Source organism: Grus americana, chromosome 2, assembly GCF_028858705.1.
Source record: "Grus americana isolate bGruAme1 chromosome 2, bGruAme1.mat, whole genome shotgun sequence".
Taxonomy (NCBI): domain Eukaryota; kingdom Metazoa; phylum Chordata; class Aves; order Gruiformes; family Gruidae; genus Grus; species Grus americana.
The window spans coordinates 142,952,162-142,971,879 of record NC_072853.1 but is presented as its reverse complement, the minus strand read 5'-3'; the positions used below and the strand labels follow the sequence as shown (position 1 = coordinate 142,971,879).

At 37.5% G+C, this 19,718-nt stretch overlaps 1 protein-coding gene across 4 annotated transcripts in view; it reads left to right on the top strand.

Moving 5' to 3' along the window:
- Positions 1–19,718, top strand: part of VPS50 (VPS50 subunit of EARP/GARPII complex) — a 97,181-nt gene that overhangs the window by 34,686 nt on the left and 42,777 nt on the right. For all 4 annotated transcript variants that reach the window (XR_008575813.1, XM_054816137.1, XM_054816136.1 and 1 more), the window contains 6 exons: positions 27–167; positions 4,601–4,736; positions 14,396–14,493; positions 15,210–15,304; positions 15,962–16,060; positions 19,280–19,370. Coding sequence is in view for 3 of the 4 variants with exons in the window: in XM_054816137.1 (XP_054672112.1) it covers positions 27–167; positions 4,601–4,736; positions 14,396–14,493; positions 15,210–15,304; positions 15,962–16,060; positions 19,280–19,370 (660 nt within the window). In the remaining variant the exon portion in view is untranslated. The remainder of the gene's footprint in view (positions 1–26; positions 168–4,600; positions 4,737–14,395; positions 14,494–15,209; positions 15,305–15,961; positions 16,061–19,279; positions 19,371–19,718) is intronic.

Here is a 19,718-nt window from a genome sequence, read left to right as displayed (position 1 = left end):
ATTTTATGTTATACCTTTTCTTTCAGACAGCAATGGACCAATTACACATGCACTTCACTCAAGCCATTCATAACACTGTGTTTCAAGTAGTGCTTGGATATGTGGAGCTGTGTGCAGGAAACACAGACACCAAGTTTCAGAAGTTACAGTACAAAGACCTCTGCACAGTATGTAATTCTTGCATATATGCATATTTTTTAATCTGAAATTTTCCACTGTTGTACGTGTACCTTATGTAAATAGGGACTCAGTTATTAAAATAACCCTGCAGCTACTATAGTTTCTTAATACAACTCATAAGCTAATTGAGAGATTGGTTATTTACAAATTAGCACTGATTTTGATTGCACTAAATCTTAGCACTTTGGAGTTAGTGTACGCACCACCTAAATAAATATAAAAAGTAAATTGTAGGATACAAACAGGAGAATCAAGATTTCAAAACTCCCATCTCTTCGGTGTAATATACTAGTTACTGGAATCACTGTTAGCTTTGAACTTTATTTCAGTGCATTTCGGCTGAGGTCACAGTTTCGGTAATATTGCATTTCAGTAAGGATTCTTGTAAAGATATTAACTTAATTGGAGTCTTCCCATGACCCTAATATTGTATCAGATTGATTGCACTTTTGGTATCAAGATAATGAACAGCTGTAATACTGAGATGCAAAAGCCTGATGACAGGCAGATCATGGACTAGGCATAACCCTGTATTTGTATTTTCCTCTAGTATAGATTTTAGATACAGTTTCTTGCATGCATATACTTTTGTTTATTTTTTAAATGTTGTTAGAATGAATTACTGTATTTTCAGTGGTATTTTTAGTTCACTCTAATTCTTTCACTTGTGATCTTAATGTTACACCCTGAGAAATTTTCTTAAACTTTAGGTGGTGGGGAGAGGGAGTGTGAAGTATTTCAGGTGGTTGTAACATTGATTTAAAACTTGAAATTACGTTTCTATCTGGAATGTTCTTCATTCCCTTGTTTCAGTCACAGACTAAACCCTCATCATACTTCATCAACTCAAGGACCCCACCCCATTGGTTGCAATTTATTAAATCTAAGTACAGTCACAAGGAGATTAAAGTTCATATTCTGATCCACTTTCTGCTCTTTCACTTCTCAGATCTCCTGGGATTGTGTTGCTTCAACTAGTAAACAACACATCTGCACTGAAAACCATTTCACTGTGAAGAGGTGCCCTTTGACTTAAAAGGCTTACATAATCTAAGAGCCTTCATGTGAATGAAAATGGATTATGAAAAATCAATTTATTTTGAGTAATTGACAGAGGTATTAATGAACAGAATGAGTAAGGTTCCAGATAGGTTGTATTTGCATTTCACTGAGATGAATTCTAGTTGAAGCAAGCCAGCAAACCCTGATCCCTGTTCTCCAGCCTGCAGACCTTTTGTACTTCTGCTTTAAGTCTTCAGAGGGTGTTTTTGTTTTCATTTCTTAGTTTTTAATGCATTTTTCTTCTGAGTTTTGTTTTTCTTTTTTTCTTTATATTTCTATATGCCCTTCAGTATTATTGCTCATTCTTTGCTAATATTTATGATACTAAGCCCATTTATTTATGTTTACAAACAGTACTACTGAGCTCCTCCTGGCATCTTCTAAAATACAGATTGTGTGCTGGTGTTAATCCTTACCCTTGACAGTGCAGAAGGACCTTTCAGATCACTGGAAATATCATATTTTGTAATACACAGAAAGAGAGTGGCTTTAACTCTGTGGTTACAAAGTTTTTACCTCATTATTTCTATTTGGTTTTTCTTCTGCAGAACCCTTGTGAGATGCTTCTTTATTTATGTGACCTTGCCAATAGCTGACATGTGGCAGTCTGTATAAAGGTGCCCAAACTTTAGCACTGTAATGTACTTTGAATACTGTAGTAATTTCCTTGAAATTTATTGATTTATTATTATTATTCATTACTCTCTTGGTAACAATTAGGTATTTAGGGACAGGCTGCAGATGGGAAATTTTGGTCTCTGTTACAAACCGTGCTGTTCAGTGTTGGTTGTTACCTGTTGCAGTGCATTTGTGAAAATCGGAGAGCTGAATAAGCTGGACTACCATAGCAATTCCACTTCTAACTTTCCGTAGAAAAAATAGCAACAAATGTTCATCTCTTGCATTCAGTTGTCCTTGTTTAAGACTAAAATATGAGTCGTCTTTCTTTGTCTCTGGTTCCAGTGAGAACCCTCTTCAACCTGGATACACTGTTAAGCCAGCATGCTCCTAACATATAAGTGATTGTGGAGTGCTTACTCTAATTAAACAATGGTTTTTTCCTTTGTTTTAATTTTTTTTTTTGCTTGTTTGTTTCTTTTCTGGAAGTCAGATACTGGATTTTATAATAATGTGAGGTTTTTTAAAAGGATAATGTTTTCAGTAAGTAGCCATTTATGTAAGCTATGTGCCTGTGCACTCTGAGCCACTATTTTCTTATTGAACATTTCTTTTCCTAGCAATATGCAATGCTCTAACTCTTACATCCTTTCTCCTTTTGAATACTACTGATCCAGGGGAGATTTTGGCTATTTCATCTTCAAGTTTTGATTTTCTTTATTCTAGCATAAGTTCAAAGAAATTAAGTTGTTTATTTCCTTAGTCTAAATGGAAGCCACCAGGAAGCCAATATGTCTTCAAGATAGTTATCTGCACAACTAAAGTTTAGATTTTATAGCTACTAAAAGCCCTGAAATACAGGAAGAATAACATTTTCTGATGAGTTGGCAGAGTAAATTGCTGAAACAGCTGTTGAAATGGCAGGGCAACTTACTTACTGTTTAAATGATAAACTTATTACCCTATCTTGTTCCATCCTTAGCAAAGTTCTATAATATCTGAGATTACTGACTGCATTATTGAGACACTTTAATTAATTAACTCTCCCATTAAAGGGTGTTTTAGAAAACAAGTAGTATTCTCAATTGTTACTTCTTTTATGTACCAAAAACTTGACTTTTCTTGTTAGTGTGTCCAGAATGCCTAATTTATATCCTTGAGGCAGCTCTGGTTTGATTGGGACCAGAACCAGAATAATAATTCATATAAAAAAACCCAAGCAAATTGAAAAGACATAATGATTAACATGAGGCCTCCAGATACTTTCACTAACGAACAGTTCTTGTGAGTCCTTAATCATAAGCAGAGTGTAGGAGAATATGGCCTGGGCGGTATATGCTACTGCCAGGAGCATTATTTAAGCTTAGAAAGCAAGAGAACATGATTAAATAGAAAGTAAAGACATGTAGCTTATAATTATTTTTTTTTTTACTTGAAAGCTGAGAAATAGGAGGGGTATAAGTGATGCATCTACATGTGGGAAGAAATCTGTCCAATCCAATGTTTATTATCCAACAAATGTAGTATTCAAGCTTACCAAGGTTTTGTTGCAGTTCATTGCTCAGGAAGGACACTCAGTGTTTAGAAAACCATGGTTACATCAGTGGGCGAGGGTGCAATTCAGAGGGAATTAATTGCTTTGATTAAGGGTTTGCTCTCTATAGAATCCATGGTTGATTATTTTGGTGTTTATAGTGACATCACTGTTGCAGAAGCTTTTACAACAAAACTCTTCAAAAATAATAACTGTAATGCTAAAGCTTTTGTATCATCTTGGATATACATTTTTGGGTTAGCATGCAGTACCCACATGGCAAAAGCTTACCAGCCTTGCAGAAGTCAGCTGTGGACACTGAGGTAGCAATGGGAAAGTATGAACTTTCTGCAACAAGTAGAAACTAACAGTGTTAGTTTGAAGTGCTAATTTCCAGACTTCTCTGAGAACCTTTAAATAATAATATAATAACATCACATTTCCGCAGCTGGACTTTGCCCTTGTTTATAAGCTGTGAGACTGGGCTTCCTCACAGCAAGTGAGAGTAACTTACCATTGCCACTTAGATAAGCAATATATTTTACAGTCTTTTATTTACCCAGCAAGACCCCTTCTCAAATTCATCCCTTTACCTGACAAACTCATCTTAGATATTTCTACTGCATATCTATCTCTCTGATAAAATTGACACTCTTCACCTAATGAATATCTTAATTCACAGTTGGCTCTTTGGAGCGGGGTGGATTGGGGAGGTAGGACAGCTGCCATCTAAGTTTGTTTATTTTTAAACTACTTTATACAGCATTCAGTCCAATGGGGCACCAGCCAGGATGGCTTCTAAGTACTACTGGAGTACAAGTATCTGTATCATTGAACTAGCACAGTGTCTGCATGTCACAGGCGTGGCTGCATCCCTCTTTGATGGTGAGATGTGCTGACCATTAGACTGTGTGGCTTTACTTCTATATCTACCTTGCTGCCCCATAAATATAAGAGATTGTTAATACATGGGCCAATTGGTAAAAAAAAAAGTTTACTAACAAATAATCTTTGGACTTTTAGACAGCATTTGATTTGTTGACTAAAACCAGGCATTCATCAGCTCTCAGATACTTTTGAAAAGGAAGCTGACAGATGTCAAGCACCTCAGCTGTATAAATATGGAGGTTTTGTATGGTTTGTTTTGCCTCTGCAAAAAATGAACACAATTGTTAAGTTTCACAATATTATTTTGTTTTTCTGTAGCATATTACATCAGACAGCTACATTCCATGCCTTGCTGATCTCTGCAAAGCTCTCTGGGAAGTCATGCTCAGTTACTACCGAACGATGCAGTGGCATGAAAATCATGACCCAGATGAGGCAGCAGCTGTGTCTTCTGGTAAGAAACTGTACTGGAAACAAAACTTCTGATAGTTAGAAATAACTTTTCTTATGCTCAGGTTGTTAATTTGTGTGTCAGTACCTTTGTGGTCTTGACTCATTGCTTTCAGCATTATTGCTTTTAGTGGGCAGTAAGGACTCAAATACTTACTGGATTTTTCTAGCCTTCAATATAAGGCTCATTTTTTAATGAACATGTGTATGTACCATTATTACAGATATAAACACTTTTATATTAAACAGTGCTTATTGTTGAGTTGGAAGTCAGCTGTGGTAGATGACTACAAAATCTGAGGATTTTTCCCTTTAATATAGGACCAATGTGAAATTTCAGATTTTTTGATTGATGCTGAAATTTTTCAGTGCACATTAAGCTTGGTAGATTGGGATACTGGATTGTGTACTAGGAAGGGTGACTGGAACAAGGGAATGAATCTGTTGTAAGTCTGTCATCATGATTTTCAGGAAATGCAATTTCCTGAGTGTTGTATGTCATCTATATTAGTGGATCCATCATAAGATACAGGCACATTTTCCCTGATACCCTTATAGGAAAAGGCAGACATTTAATCTGAAAGTATAATTTTGGTTTTCTTTTATTGTTCTTCCAGTTTGTGTTTTTAGGACAGAAGCACAAAACCTTTATCTGTTGTCTAAGTCCTCCTAAGTACCTTTTCCTGGATGTACTCTGAATTAACATAAAATGTCTGAAGACAGACTTTAATTCATGACTAACCCAATATACCTGTGTTTGGTAGAGGGCAGAGTGTGAAACTTAGAGTATTAAGGTTTATGCAAAACTCCTGTTTATTTGAATCAGATAGATTTGCTCTTTCCATACTGAAAAGGAGGCTTCTGACAAAGGACAAGGACTGTAGGCTTTCTGCTAAAGTTATTCCTCCTTGGCTGATTTGCATAAAACTTGTATTCTTTATGTTAGATGATAAGAAGAAAGGGGAAAAAAAATGGAAATACAAGTAAAGAACAAATCATGGAACATGGTGCTTCCTACAATGTATTTGAAATCCCACATTTCTTTCAAAAGTCAGATTTATTACAGATAAAGTAAGTCTTAAAAATAATGAAGCTTATACTAATTAACATTGTCTTCCTACTTTACATTTGAAAAATTAATGAAAATATTTTCTTTGGAGTGTCATTCCCATATTGTGTGGAATCTTAAAAAAATTTAAAAATGTGGATTTGTTGAAACTTAATTTCAGATGAAAGTTTTTATATCTGAATTAAAATTCAGAGTTGAAATATTTAATTTTGAGATGTGAAGAAAGATTCTGAAGTTCTGAGTGAATTGCACATTCTCAGTAATATTTACTTTTAAATTTAAAATCACTTCAGATAATTACATTTCCTTCTCTTGTTTTCATTTTGTTGTGATCTTTGCATGTGTAAAATAAAGCAGGTATCAAAGAGTTTATTGCATGGAAACATTATCACAGTAGACTACTTGCTCAGCTCTAGATGTGATTTTAAAAATAGTTCCCCTTAGTGTGGTGATGTGTGATATCCTGAAGAAAGAAACTCATTTGCACTGCAAAACTTTTTAAAGGAACCATTAAGCCTAATAAAGTGGTAAATTCAGTCACATGAGTAATTTTAAATGTATTGCTTTTTAAATGCATGCCAGAGTGTTTTGGTGTGCTTACTACTAATCCACTAAATTTTCTGTCACTCAGTTTTTAAGTTTCTGGAGACGTTGTGGCTTAGCTGTAATGTACAGCTAGAATATATTTGAGCTACTGAATCACTTTTTCAAATACCTCAGCAACAGTAAAGCACACATGAGGGAACTTCACAAGTATAATCTAATTTTAGAGGGACTATAAATATCTACCAAATGTCTGTTTTTTCTAAAAGTCAGTGCTCATGCTGTAGTAATTATTAAACCTGTACATGGAAGTCTCATTCCATATTTATTGACTTAATAGCTGTGATATGTGCTAAAGCCAAAGAGTAAAATTCCTGTGGAAAGGGTGGGTATGTCAGAAGGAGGCAGTTCAGGAGATCGTGCTAAAATTGTTCCCTCGGTTAAAGCCCATAGACTGGAGCAATAGAAGGAGCAATCTTAACTGTTGTCCGTGTATCTGGTATTTATCATTCTGAGAACTCAAAGCTGTCGCAGTATTTTTCTCTCATGCCAGTTAATGTTAGCAATCTTACAAAGTACCGTAAATGGGTTGAGGGACTCTTGATTTTAGGGCACAAACCCAGCTGTAGAAGTGAGAAGCTAGACTTAGAAAACATGAATTACATAACTCTGTCTATTTTAATAGTGAAGTTTATCCAAAAGAAGTCCTGCATGGCTTATGGAAAGGAGGTTGCACTTCATCTAGATCGTGTGTCACGTATTTGTGATTATTAATGCCTGTTACAGATGTTAAAATGTACTTTGCATAACTTGTAAATAATTGTCCTTCTGCGTTTTTGAGGAAAGAGGTGTGTCTGCTTTATATTGTTAAATATTCTGCTTATTTGTGTTCTGAAAGTTTAGTATGAGACCGAAGAGCAAAATGGAATAGAAATTGCTTTCACAACAGGATTTATTTTTGTTTGGAACGTTTATAGGAGAGACTGTTTGTGGCTTTTTTATTTTTTTTCACTAGAACTGAGTTCAGAATTTGCAGTTGTTCTGTCAGCGTGGACTGGTCTTTGGGGATTACTTTATTTAAGATCAATTGAAAAAACCCTTTCTTGGAATAAACTAAATGGAAACAGATAATTATCTGTAGACAGAAATGCAATCCTAACAATTCTTAAAGCATGAGACATATTTTATTACCTTTCATGAAATAGGAAATACTAATGAGATTTAGTTTGCTGAAGTGTTATAATAGAGTAGCAGTAATTCATAGTGAAATGTGTGGTGTTGATAGTTCTATGAATCATCAATAATAACGCTTAAATAATTGCTCCTAATATACTGTTGGAAAGATAGAATTAAGTGTTCATATGTAGGACTTGTTTAATCATACTGAAGATAAAATTAGTGAACTAAAAGTATCAACTCCATAGCATGAAATGAGTTCTATGTCACGTTTAATGAACTGCTACTTATTCTGTGATTTTGTTGTTTGTGTAGTAAACAGCAAATTGCTGATACGGGTTTTCATCCCTGAAGATAAACTACTTACTGGAAAATTTTCCGTTGCACTGTTGGTCATGATTAAAGCATTGTTTGTGCTTGTTGTATAGAATCAAAGGAAAAAATGAGCTTTAAAGGGACCTGTGCAGGTCATTTTGTCTTCCCTGCTCAAAGCAAAGTGTACTTCAAAGTTGCATGGGTCTGTGCGAGGCCCTTTCTGGTTCAGCTGGATTTTCACATACCATAAAATTTATTGTGACATTGATGTAATTCACATATATTCCTGAGACACTCATTTAACAGAAGAACTGAAACTGAGCAGCAAAATGATCACTATAGCATTTAAATTCCTGATTTTGCAAGTATAATCCTGGTGATAAAAGTTCATAACAACCGTAATAGCTGTAATAGATTCACTGAAAAGCAAGAAGAAAATGATGTAAGATGTACATTTAATTTCAGCCATTTTAATTTTCAAAACATTCAGTTTATAATAACGTGTAAATTCTGTGCAAGACCTGCTTGGTATTCAAAGAATGAAGCTAGAGGACAATGATTTGATTGATTATTTTTTCTTTTCTTTTTAATTTTTTTTTCCTGTCTGCCTAGCAAGGATTAAACAAAAACCTTTTGTTATGACTGAAGGCTGCCTTTATGAACTTCAAAGAAATACAGAGAAACCTGAAAAATTACTGTATTTAAATCAGGCATCTAGAAGAATAACTTGTGGATGCTTCAGATTCATATTTTTATGTGAAATTATGAATATTTATGTATTCTGCTACTTGTTCCAAAGTCTTCCACGTAAAAAGTGTAAATGCTTGTGGACCTTTGTCCAATCTTTGATTTTCAAGGAAATTATCCTAAATTCATATTCCTTGAAAATCATCCTAAATTCATGTATTTGCATGTGTGAAATTAGCTGCAGTACAGGTTGTTAAAAGGCTGGAAACAAGACCTCTTAGCATGGGTGGCCATAAACCAGGAGCACCAGGAGATTGCCAGAGAGAATATTGCATGGATTTTTATTGAACAGTAGCATCCATATGACTCTGTCCAACTGTTCCTTCATAAATGGCAGTTGTGAGCACAAGGACTATGGTCTTAGTCTTGAAAATACGTCAGAGATACTGACTTCTTGTTGTGGTTTAACCCTGGCCAGCAACTGAGCACCACACAGCTGCTCACTCACTCCCCTCCCATTTGGATGTGGGAGAGAATCAGAAGAGTTGAAGTGAGAAGACTCGTGGGTTGAGATAAAGACAGTTTAATAGGCAAAGCAAAAGCCGCACACACAAGCAAAGCAAAGCAGAACAAGGAATTCATTCACCACTTCCCATGGGCAGGCAGGTGTTCAGCCATCTCCAGGAAAGCAGGGCTCCATCATGCGTAATGGTTCCTTGGGAAGACAAATGCCATCACTCCAAACGTGTCCCCCCTTTCCTTCTGCCCCCAGCTTTTTATGCTGAGCATGACGTCATATGGTATGGGATATCCCTGTGGTCAGTTGGGGTCAGCTGTCCCGGCTGTGTCCCCTCCCAACTCCTTGTGCACCCCCAGCCCACTGGCTCGTGGGGTGGTGTGAGAAGCAGAAAAGGCCTTGGCTCTGTGCAAGCACTGCTCAGCAACAACTAAAACATCCCTGAGTTATCAACACTGTTTTTAGCACAAATCCAAAACATAGCCTCATACCAGCTACTATGAAGAAAATTAACTCTATCCCAGCCCAAACCAGCACACTCGTTTAGGCTTGGCTACACTCTGCAGAAGTGCAGAAGAGAGGAGGTTGTTAAAGAGTGTGCTGTGACTAAGATAGCTGGTTTTGTTTACTCATATAGTCAGAGAAGGGATGAACCTGCTTAGTGTTTCTCTAGTTGGGTTACTTTTTCTGTTTATGTTTTGTTTAGTCTTCCATGATAAATCACTTTTAAAAATGCATTTGTCAGAATTATTGCTTTCAGGAGAAGAGTATATTTAGGTACAGTTACTAAATTATAATTTACATATACAGTGGCTAATATTTGTTTTATGATTTTTCTTTCATAAGGAAAATTGAGTGCCCTGCAACAGTAGATACAGTGTGAAATTATGTTTGAGTCTTGTTTTCACATCAAGCAGCCTTTTATATTCTTATTTTGAGTAACGGGTAAATTCTCCATCCACCTGCAAAAGCAGTCTCAGTGACTTTAAACACAAAGCAAGCTTTGGAAGAAATGAATATAAGCCCAAATTCCAGAATATATTTTATTATATTCATTATATTTTTATTATATTTAGTTATTCAATTGAAAGTACCAGAGCTTTTACATTCTGGCTATATATAGTATTGTACCGGTTCTATATTCTTGAGGTCTAGCCTTGTGGGCACACTAATTTTAAATTAACTGTCTTGAAGATTCTTCTTTGTAGTGTTCATATGTTCGCCATCATAATCCCTGTCTCACAGATGAAGCTCCCTCAGTGTTTGATAAGGATTTTAATTTAATAATATGTCCAGACACACCGAATAGCTCCACTTGAAAAAAATTAAGCAAGGCCAGCATCCTTCTCAGTAACCGTATTCCCCACATTTGCTTAATTTAAATGGAGCTACAGATGTGGAAGGTTTCATATTTTTGTTGTTCCTGTTATGCTTATATATTATATAAGAATTCATATAATAGGTTATATATATATTTTGAATTGTGTTGGGTTTGCGTGGCAGGGTTTTGGTGGCGGGGGGGCTACAGGGGTGGCTTCTGTGAGAAGCTGCTAGAAGCTCCCCCTGTGTCTGATAGAGCCAATGCCAGCCGGCTCTAAGACGGGCCCGCCGCTGGCCAAGGCCAAGCCAATCAGCGCCTCTGTGATAACATATTTAAGAAGAAGAAAAACACTTAGAGAGAGAGCTTTTGCAGCCAGAGAGAGGAGTGAGAAGATGTAAGAAACTCTGCAGGCACCGAGGTCAGTGCAGAAGGAGGGGGAGGAGGTGCTCCAGGCGCCAGAGCAGAGATCCCCTGCAGCCCGTGGTGAAGACCATGGTGAAGCAGGCTGTCCCCCTGCAGCCCATGGAGGAAGGATGAGGGGGTGTAGCGATTCCACCTGCAGCCTGTGGAGGACCCCACGCCGGAGCAGGTGGAGGCACCTGAAGGAGGCTGCGGCCCGTGGGAAGCCCACGCTGGAGCAAGTTCCAGGCTGGACCGGTGGACCCGTGAAGAGGGGAGCCCACGCCAGGGCAGGTTTGCTGGCAGGACTTGTGACCCCGTGGGGGACCCCATGCTGGAGCAGTTTGCTCCTGAAGGTCTGCACCCCGTGAGAGGGACTCCATGCTGGAGCAGGGGAACGATGAGAGGAGTCCTCCCCCTGAGGATGAAGAAGCGGCAGAAACACCGTGAGATGAACTGACCGTAACCCCCATTCCCCGTCCCCCTGTGCCGCTGAGGGGGAGAAGGGTGAAGCCGGGAGTGAAGTTGAGCCCGGGAAGATGGGAGGGGTGGGGGGAAGTGTTTTAAGAGTTGATTTTATTTTCTCATTCCTCTACTCTGTTTTGCCTAGTAATAAATTAGATGAATTCCCTCTCTAAGTTCGGTCTGTTTTGCTCGTGACAACAATTAGTGAGTGATCTCTCCCTGTCCTTATCTCGACCCACAAGCATTTCGTTACACCTTTTCTCCCCTGTTTAGTGAATGAAGGGAGTGATAGAGCAGCTCTGGTGGGCACCTGGCCTTTAGCCAGGGTCAACCCACCACAGTTGGGTAAAAAAATTTTAATTTTTTATTTACATGGAAAATGCAAATAGTTCTTGTTCTGAGAAACGTACTCTGAAAAAGTTGAAAGCAGAAAACAGATGGTCGATGGGGAGAAGGAAGGTGTATGTCATGCTCTTCTGCTTACGGAGATTCTGGCCTAGGACTGGGTGTATGAGACACTGCTAAGTGCTAATTAGGATTAGTGATTGTTACAGAAGGAAACTCTGCTCACTTGACAGGGAACACCAGATGATCTGAAGAAAATATGGTCAGAACATGGCCAGACTATGCTGCGCTCTTTTGTATTTTGGTTTAATTGAATCGTCAGTATCTGGTACCAGTCATAACCATCTTGTTCAGGGGATGAGTCTTTCCTTCCTCCTCTTAAATGTGCAGCAATCTAGACAATGCTGCAGAGGTCTGTTCTGCACACATCTGAAAAGGTTGATTAAAGTCTTGTATCTGGCCTCCCATTCCTTACTGGGCTCAGTAGTAAGGTGTTCACAGTATTTACACAATATTCATCTAGACTGCATGGTCTGGTTTCAGGGCAAGGATTGACATGGAAAAGAGCACGTTTGTTGTTGACAAAAAATCTCTTAATGCTGGCAAATGGAGGGCAGATGTAGGTTCTTTATGGTTCTGGACTCTTCTTCAGTAGACAGCAAAATCAGACATGAAAAATTACTACTCTCTCTGAGGAAAGTGAAATTAAGCCAGGAGGCTTTCTGGAAAAGAAACTATGAAGCCTAGTAATGAAGAACTGCAAAGGTCAGTCAGGATTAGCTCTCACTGTGGTCCTGGTAGCATGTTACCATGTAAGGAACACTATAGTGACAGGGACTCAGTTTACAGGTGGTGGTTTTGTCCTTCCTAGTTTTGAATGACTGCATAAAATCCTGTCCCTGTGCTCATGAGATCAGCTCACGAATGAAAAGCTGCTGGACTTGCACCTGGGCCATCTGGCAGCTTTGCACAGTTTAACAGCTGAACGTGCTTCACAGCCTTCGTGCTGTCTCCCTGGGTGGAAGCTGTGTGTAATCCCACTGAGGTGCTTGGGTCCATGGCCTTAGATCGCTTCTAAATTCCTTGCTGAGGCTAGAAATAATTTTTTTTTCTCTCTCCCCCCCCCCCTTTTTTTTCCCCCCTCTTTTTTTTTACCCCCAAATAATGTTCCACAAGTTAGGGCTGGCCAAGATGCTACTGCCAGTTGTTGAGGAGCTGTTAAACGTTCTACTCTTTACCTTCCTGTTTGCATGATAGCAGTGATGTATCTACCTGGTCTTGAAGTCCAACAGGTTAAAAAAGAGTCCATCTTTCAAGAATGTAATCCAAGTCAAGGACGTTACACATGCCCTAGTCTGTTAGACATGTCCTGTTGCTCTCTAGGTAGGCCCAAATTATAGATAGGGACCATCTTTCCACAATACCATAAGAAACTTTCCTTCCCCCACCCAGTTCCCTCTCTGGGTTCCTGTAGGATCTGGGCTTTGTGCTGGCTGTTCTTGTGAAGCTTAGACAGCAGGGATGAGACTGCCTGATGTGTATGTGAAAGGATAGCTTGGGGCTGAGTGGAGGTTTTTGAGAGGAAATGCTGGAATAAAGGAGAGAAATGGCTTTGAGTTGGGAGCCTGTGTGTGGAGGTAGAGAGATGAGACCAGCTGGGCCAGGAACAAGGGGGTGAATAGTCTTCTCAAGTACTGAAAACTAGATGGAGGTTGCAGAAAAGATGGAAAGACAGGTCTGAGCTGCATGGCGATGCTGGGGTACTACAGGCAATCTTAATTCTTCTGTGTTTGCAGCCTCTTGAATGATGGGGTAGAAGGAGGGCTGTACACTTCATAATGTTCCGGTGTAATATTTTATGTGAATTTTTATCTTTCATGTAAAATCACTGAATGGTTTGGGCTTTAAAGGACATGCATAGTTTCCCTCCTTGTCAGGAACAGCAGAGTTTTCTTATCATAAGGGAAGTTTGTACGTGTAGTCTGGCTAAGACAGAGCTTTCCTGTGGTCAGTCACAAACTGTGAAACAAACTGCATGACACTGTGCCATCACAGACTGCAAGCATAACTACAACTGTATTCTCACAAACTCCATATAAAATATTACCTTCTCTTTTTTAAAATGGAAATAAAATATATTTCCTCCATGGGGAGAGAAAGGACCACATACAGGAGAAGTTTGCCATGCATTACAGTGCTTTTTTGGAAAGTGATCCAGTGCTGTGGGAATGAAGGTTTTAGAATTAAATAAAATAATTTACAAGAATGAAGGCACCTGATTATATGATTGATATTATTTCATGCATAAGCATAGGTTAGTATGAGAGGGGAAAAAAAAGAAAAGAGCATGCTATGTTGTTTGCATAGTTCATGGACAAAGTTTCAGTATTTTTCCGCAGAGTTGCGGACAGAAAAGTCTGCAGAAAGTTAAAAATCTTGCTCTGAAATTTTTAAGTTCATTATTCTTGTCTCCAGAGGTAGAACATCTTAGAGAATCCTGTTGTAAAGGATAAGCAGTGCTCACTTCAGCATTCGACTTTACCTTTTGTGTTTGAAATATTAGTATCTGTACTCTCATCTTTCTTTGATTTTATTGAATGGGGTATCATGCTTACATGAAAGAATCAGAAGCTGTCCTGGTCTGCATTAGCATGTAATATTTATATGTACTTTATTCATTTCCTTTCAAAAGTTTAGAGCAATGGAGCTCTCCTGGAGTTTGCATAATAGATAATATAATGGCTAAGGCAGAAGTTTCATTACAGGTAGAAAACTAGAATAGATTTCAAGGCTTTTGGAAATATCTACAATACCTTTCACCTTCAGTTTCAGATGGCAGCAATGTGATTGGAACTGAAGAGAACAGTTTTGACCGCAGCTATGTAAAAAAGAAATTGGAACATGGGCTTTCACGAATATGGCAGGTATGTTTTTTGACATTTTTTTAATAAATATTTATCTGTTGTGTCCTGCTCCCTCCCCTCTCCCCCCCTCCCCTATTAATTACAGTTATATTTATACTGATCTTTTAAAGAAATCTCTCCAGGGATTTTTTTTATTTTTTAAGAGATTTGTTTTGAGCTAAGTATGTCAAAACCATGGAAATACAATTTCTGTGACTTAGTTACTGTTTGGTCACTATGCTTACAAACTTAGTCAAGATACCAAAACATAGTAACATGACTTTCAGCCTGATGCCACTTTTCCCAACCCGTGTGCTGCCCCACAATCTATTTTCTTCTCATGTGCTTTTCTCTGTTAGCTTTGTATTTCTGGTATAACCATAGCTATGGAGAACCTGAAGTCTTGTGAACTTGCCTGGTTTCACAGTACTCCTGGTCTGACTGCTGGATCAGTTTGATGTGCAGTGAGACCCCAAATGTATGATGAAAAAGCTGTAAACCTTTTACATGGCTGAATTGTCTGTTTTTGCAGTGACAATAAAGCATAGGATTGACCTTGTGTTATAGAGTATTAAAGAAACTGATTATAAAATTATTTCAAAAAGTCAATGAGAAATCATTCATGTTACAGAAAACCGAGTTCTACTCTAAATCTCAAAAGAAGTTATAAGTGCAAACAAACCAAAGTTCACCTTTTTGTCTCTAATGTATTAAGTTTTCAAAAACTTGTTTTGTAGGATGTTCAACTGAAAGTGAAAACATATCTTCTGGGAACAGATCTGTCTAACTTCAAATATGATGACTTCATATTTGTACTTGATGTTATCAGCAGGTATACTGATGTGGTCATAAGAACAATACATGTGCACAAACTTGAACTCTGATAAGACAGCACAGTTAAGGTTGATATTTACATTCTGATGCCGACTTTGCTCACATCTACTGATAGTTTGAAGAGCACTTCTTTATGTGGGAGTTTATGAGGATGTACTTGGAAGAGGTAGCATAAATTGCTTTGCTGCTCAAGTAGCACTTAAATGTGGTATGATTTCAATATTGTCCACCTTTAAGATTTCAGATGTGCAAATCTGACAATTTTGATGTTTCTAAAAGCTTTTAAAGGGACTGTTGATGAAGAGCAGTAAAATACTGTGGTACTGCTAACCTGTACAGTATTATATCCTCCTGTTTTGGTATTAAAATGACAGATTTGGACTGAGCTGTACAGCTTGTCCTGAGTAATGGGATCTCAAAAAGACATTTATTTTTTTTTATGGCTCTTTGTGTATGGGATATTATGATAGGATTTGGAGGGAAATGACACACGGACTTTTGTGGAATGAGTGAAGTGTTTGCAACTTCACACTGGTACTCTGCTTTTATGGAGATACATGTACGCTCATGGTAATGATTTAGGCTTGTAATTCAGGTTGAAACAGCAGCATTAATAAATCAATAAATATTTCTAAACTTTCTTTTATTCTTATAGGTTGATGCAAGTTGGAGAAGAATTTTGTGGCAGTAAGTCTGAAGTTTTGCAAGAATCTATCAGAAAACAAAGTGTTAACTATTTCAAAACATACCACAGGTGAGACTACTATATGTGCAGTGGATGAATCTAATGCCATTTATTTTTGTTAGGTTTAACTTTAAATCTTTTTCAAAGGAATTCCACTGCATAATGTTCCTTCATTGAGATTGACAGATAGTGGAATGTGTTTCATGATGAGAAAAGGGCTCTTAATGCTGGAGAAGGGGAGAGGGTGGAGAAGCCTTTGCTTCCACTATGGTTGTGGAAAACTCTAGTTCTGCAGCAGGCAAGCCAGATAAAGATGGAAAACTTTTTATGCAGAATTTCAGTAGATCTTCAGGATCTTCAGGTCTCCTGGGATCCTGAGCATGAAGGCCTCTGAGGTCTGTACTTCCCAGCAAAATTGTTACTTCTTTTGGTATGCCATTACATAAAAAGAGCTGATATGTGTGTCTGTGAAATGGGTTTCAAGATGCAATTTTGTCTTATAACAAATGAGATGTTTAGAACTGAGTCCATTCTTCTGAGTCATGCTTTCATAGTTTTTTCATTGGCAGTATCTAATTATGTGTCAGCCAACTCTACAGCCAGTCATATGGGCTGTCACGTGCAGGCAGTCTCTGGCCTCAGATACGATCTCTCCGACAGCTTCAGGACTTGTCTGTTTTAATTGTCTTGATTTCCCAAATGTTTTGGTTTGGATGATTGACAACTCTTTCATTCTAGTTACCTAACATTTATCTTCTTTCTGTGTGTGAAAAGCTAGGAAGATATGAGAAGAAATACAGCGTTCCTTGCTCTAAGAAACTCTTACTTTACCAGTCTTGATCTGTTGTCCTCTGTTGGATGGGAGCTGTCATACAACTAATACATCCAAACCCATTTGGTCTGAGGCCTTCTGCCTAAAATCCATAAAGTATGAAAATTATGACAGAAGAACATAAGACAGTGTCTAAATTCAGAAGCTGAGAACATGGCTTGGAATTTCTAGCTTTGCTAGTTTGTCGCTAGGATTTCTTTCTGAACATTTGATGAAGACCTCAGTTCAAGTTGTCTGAAAAGCTTGAGCCTTAATCAGATGCACATTATGTCTTGTCAGGAGATGAGTTGATTAAGATGCCATGCCACCTTTCTTTATTTCTTGAAAGCATTTCTGAACCCTGAACTGAATTTCGTGAACTGATTTGGAAACTGAGCTTGCAGCTCTAGGATCAGAAGAGCTGTTTTGGTCTCCCTAACTGTCTTTTAGTACTTTGATTTATCACATAATACCTTCTTTGGTTAAGTAAATATCATTTTGACCATTATGGTTTTGCTTATGTTTAAAGGACCTATTTAACAGCTTAGGGAATCAGAGCCTAATTTTCTGAATTATCTTTTGAGTAAAATAAAGGTTAAAGAACATTGATGGAATATGTATAGAAATAATCACTTTTTAAAATAACTTGTGTTTTTTATTAAGGTAATGTTTCTTATAATTCTTGTGAAAATAAAAGGAAATACTTATTGATAAGACTCATTTTGTGAACCTTTTAATACTTTTTGCATGTTTTATGCTGTGTGGGTATTGTGAAGATTATTTGACTGATGTTTTTATCCTCGGAAGGAAAAATACAAAATACCTCTCTCCCAGCTATATCCCTTAGGTTGATTTGTATAAAAGCTTTAAGCATCTTGCCTTTTCAGATCAAGCTAATGTGGCTTTCACTCCTCTTGTGTATTTAATTGGAGGAGACCAAAAAAAAGCCAGTGCTTTTAAGGATTCATTAATATATAAAAGCTACATTGAGCTGAATTGCTCAGAGTCCAGGAGTAATCAGTTCTTTGTATAATTTGACAAATGTGGCCTCCTGGGTGGTTTGGTGTTTTAGAGAACTGCCAACATAGAGAAAGCATTCAAAGGAACTGGTCAAAGTCATTCAGAAAGTGTAGAAGAGCAATGCAATACTAGAGCATACGTGAAGACTGTTTTTGGTAAAAGTTGATTATCTTGAAGAATTAGAATGGGCTTTTGGCAGAGCACATCAGTAAGGCGATTTTTGGAATGCAATTTACTTTTTGTTCTGATATATTTGTAAAAAGGTGTGTTTGATCACTAAAGCTTTTCAGAGAACGAATGCATCAGACCTTCCATGTGTGCCACTTTCTAGACTTCTATGCTGATGAAAATGAAGAGCATTTGTTCGAGTACTTTGTCAGTGCCTTGGTTTCAGCTTCAAAATGATACAAAAACTAGTGCTGTGTGGCTTTTAAATGCTTGCTTTTCTATGGCTCTTTCTCCCTAGTCTTCCTTTCAAAGAATTTTCATCTGTAACGCTGATTTTCACAGCATCTTTATGTGTTGTTTCTGTTGGCTTTACTGCAAGAAGATCTGCAAGCTATGGGTACTCAGTGCCTCAAAAATAGCACTTGAAGTCTGTTTGCATTTAGCTGCTGAATTTAAATAGACACAGCAAACTGTAGTCATAATTCAACACATTGCTCATTTTGCTGAGGCAAGAAAACTTTAATTGTAGTGGTGATTATAGTTTATTGAAATAGTGGTATTTCTAGAGTATTTTAATGCCTAATTAGAAACCCAGTGCATAATTTACCAACTGCTACTTGTTAAGCAAAACAATATACTATATATTAAGAAGAAAGATACAGCAATGTGACCTCAGTAAGCACTCATGGCTATCTTTTCCTGTATGAGTTCCTGCTTATGTGGCAAGAAGATTTTCTTTATTAAAGATACTTCTGCTTATGTCTGAACAGAGGCTTTTTTAATTGCTGTTTAACTTTTTCTCCTCCGAAAAGTTGAGATGTCTGTAGAACATTAGTTCTTTCACTTCCCTTTGCTACCTGTTGGCTTCAGTGTGTTTGAAAGAAGCATCTGTCTTGTGTGGGCTCACAGAAGCTGTTGTATTGCTAGTAGAGTGTTTGTATACGTTATGTTGCTTTCTACATTTTACATAGAGAAAAAAAGATCCAATATTACTGCAATATCATAGATGTTCCTCTATGCTTTCTAATGGTTTTGACAAAAAAAAAATTGTTTCCAAATTTTGGAGAGTGACATTCTTTGAGAATTTCTCCAGAGGTGGTGTAAAACATACCCTGTGTTAGTAGCCACAGCTTTTAGGTGGTCTGTAAGTTGAAAGAGTGAGTTAAATATCTGTTTTCAAGTGTGACTTTTTATACAGTTTTTGAAGGCGTTTTTCACTACATAAGTAATTGTCTACTTCCTGATTTACTCTTGCTGCCAATTAACAGTATTAATTTGTTGTACTTCAGAACCCGTCTTGAAGAATTAAGAATGTTTTTGGAGAATGAGACCTGGGAACTTTGTCCTGTTAAATCAAGCTTTAGTATTCTGCAGCTTCATGTACGTTCTATGAATAACACATACAAATGTATTAATACTTGAATAGCTAAGAGACCAGATGTTCTGAGAATCCATGAACTACTGTGCAAATGTTTTTAATGGTTGCTAAAACCCCCTAAATTTTACTTCATGATATTGGAAACTTAAGATTCAAATACTTTTAAACAGTAGTGTTACTTTTCAGGCAGACAGAGGTTTGCAGAAGATGCTACAGTTTTAAGCATAACGTTAGTCTTCATTTTTCATGTTTTAATGTGCTGCTAATACATCAGTTTTCCATTTCTAAATTATCTATGTGAGAGTAAGATGTTAAAAGATGAGTGCCTAAAAGTAGTCACATGAGTGCTC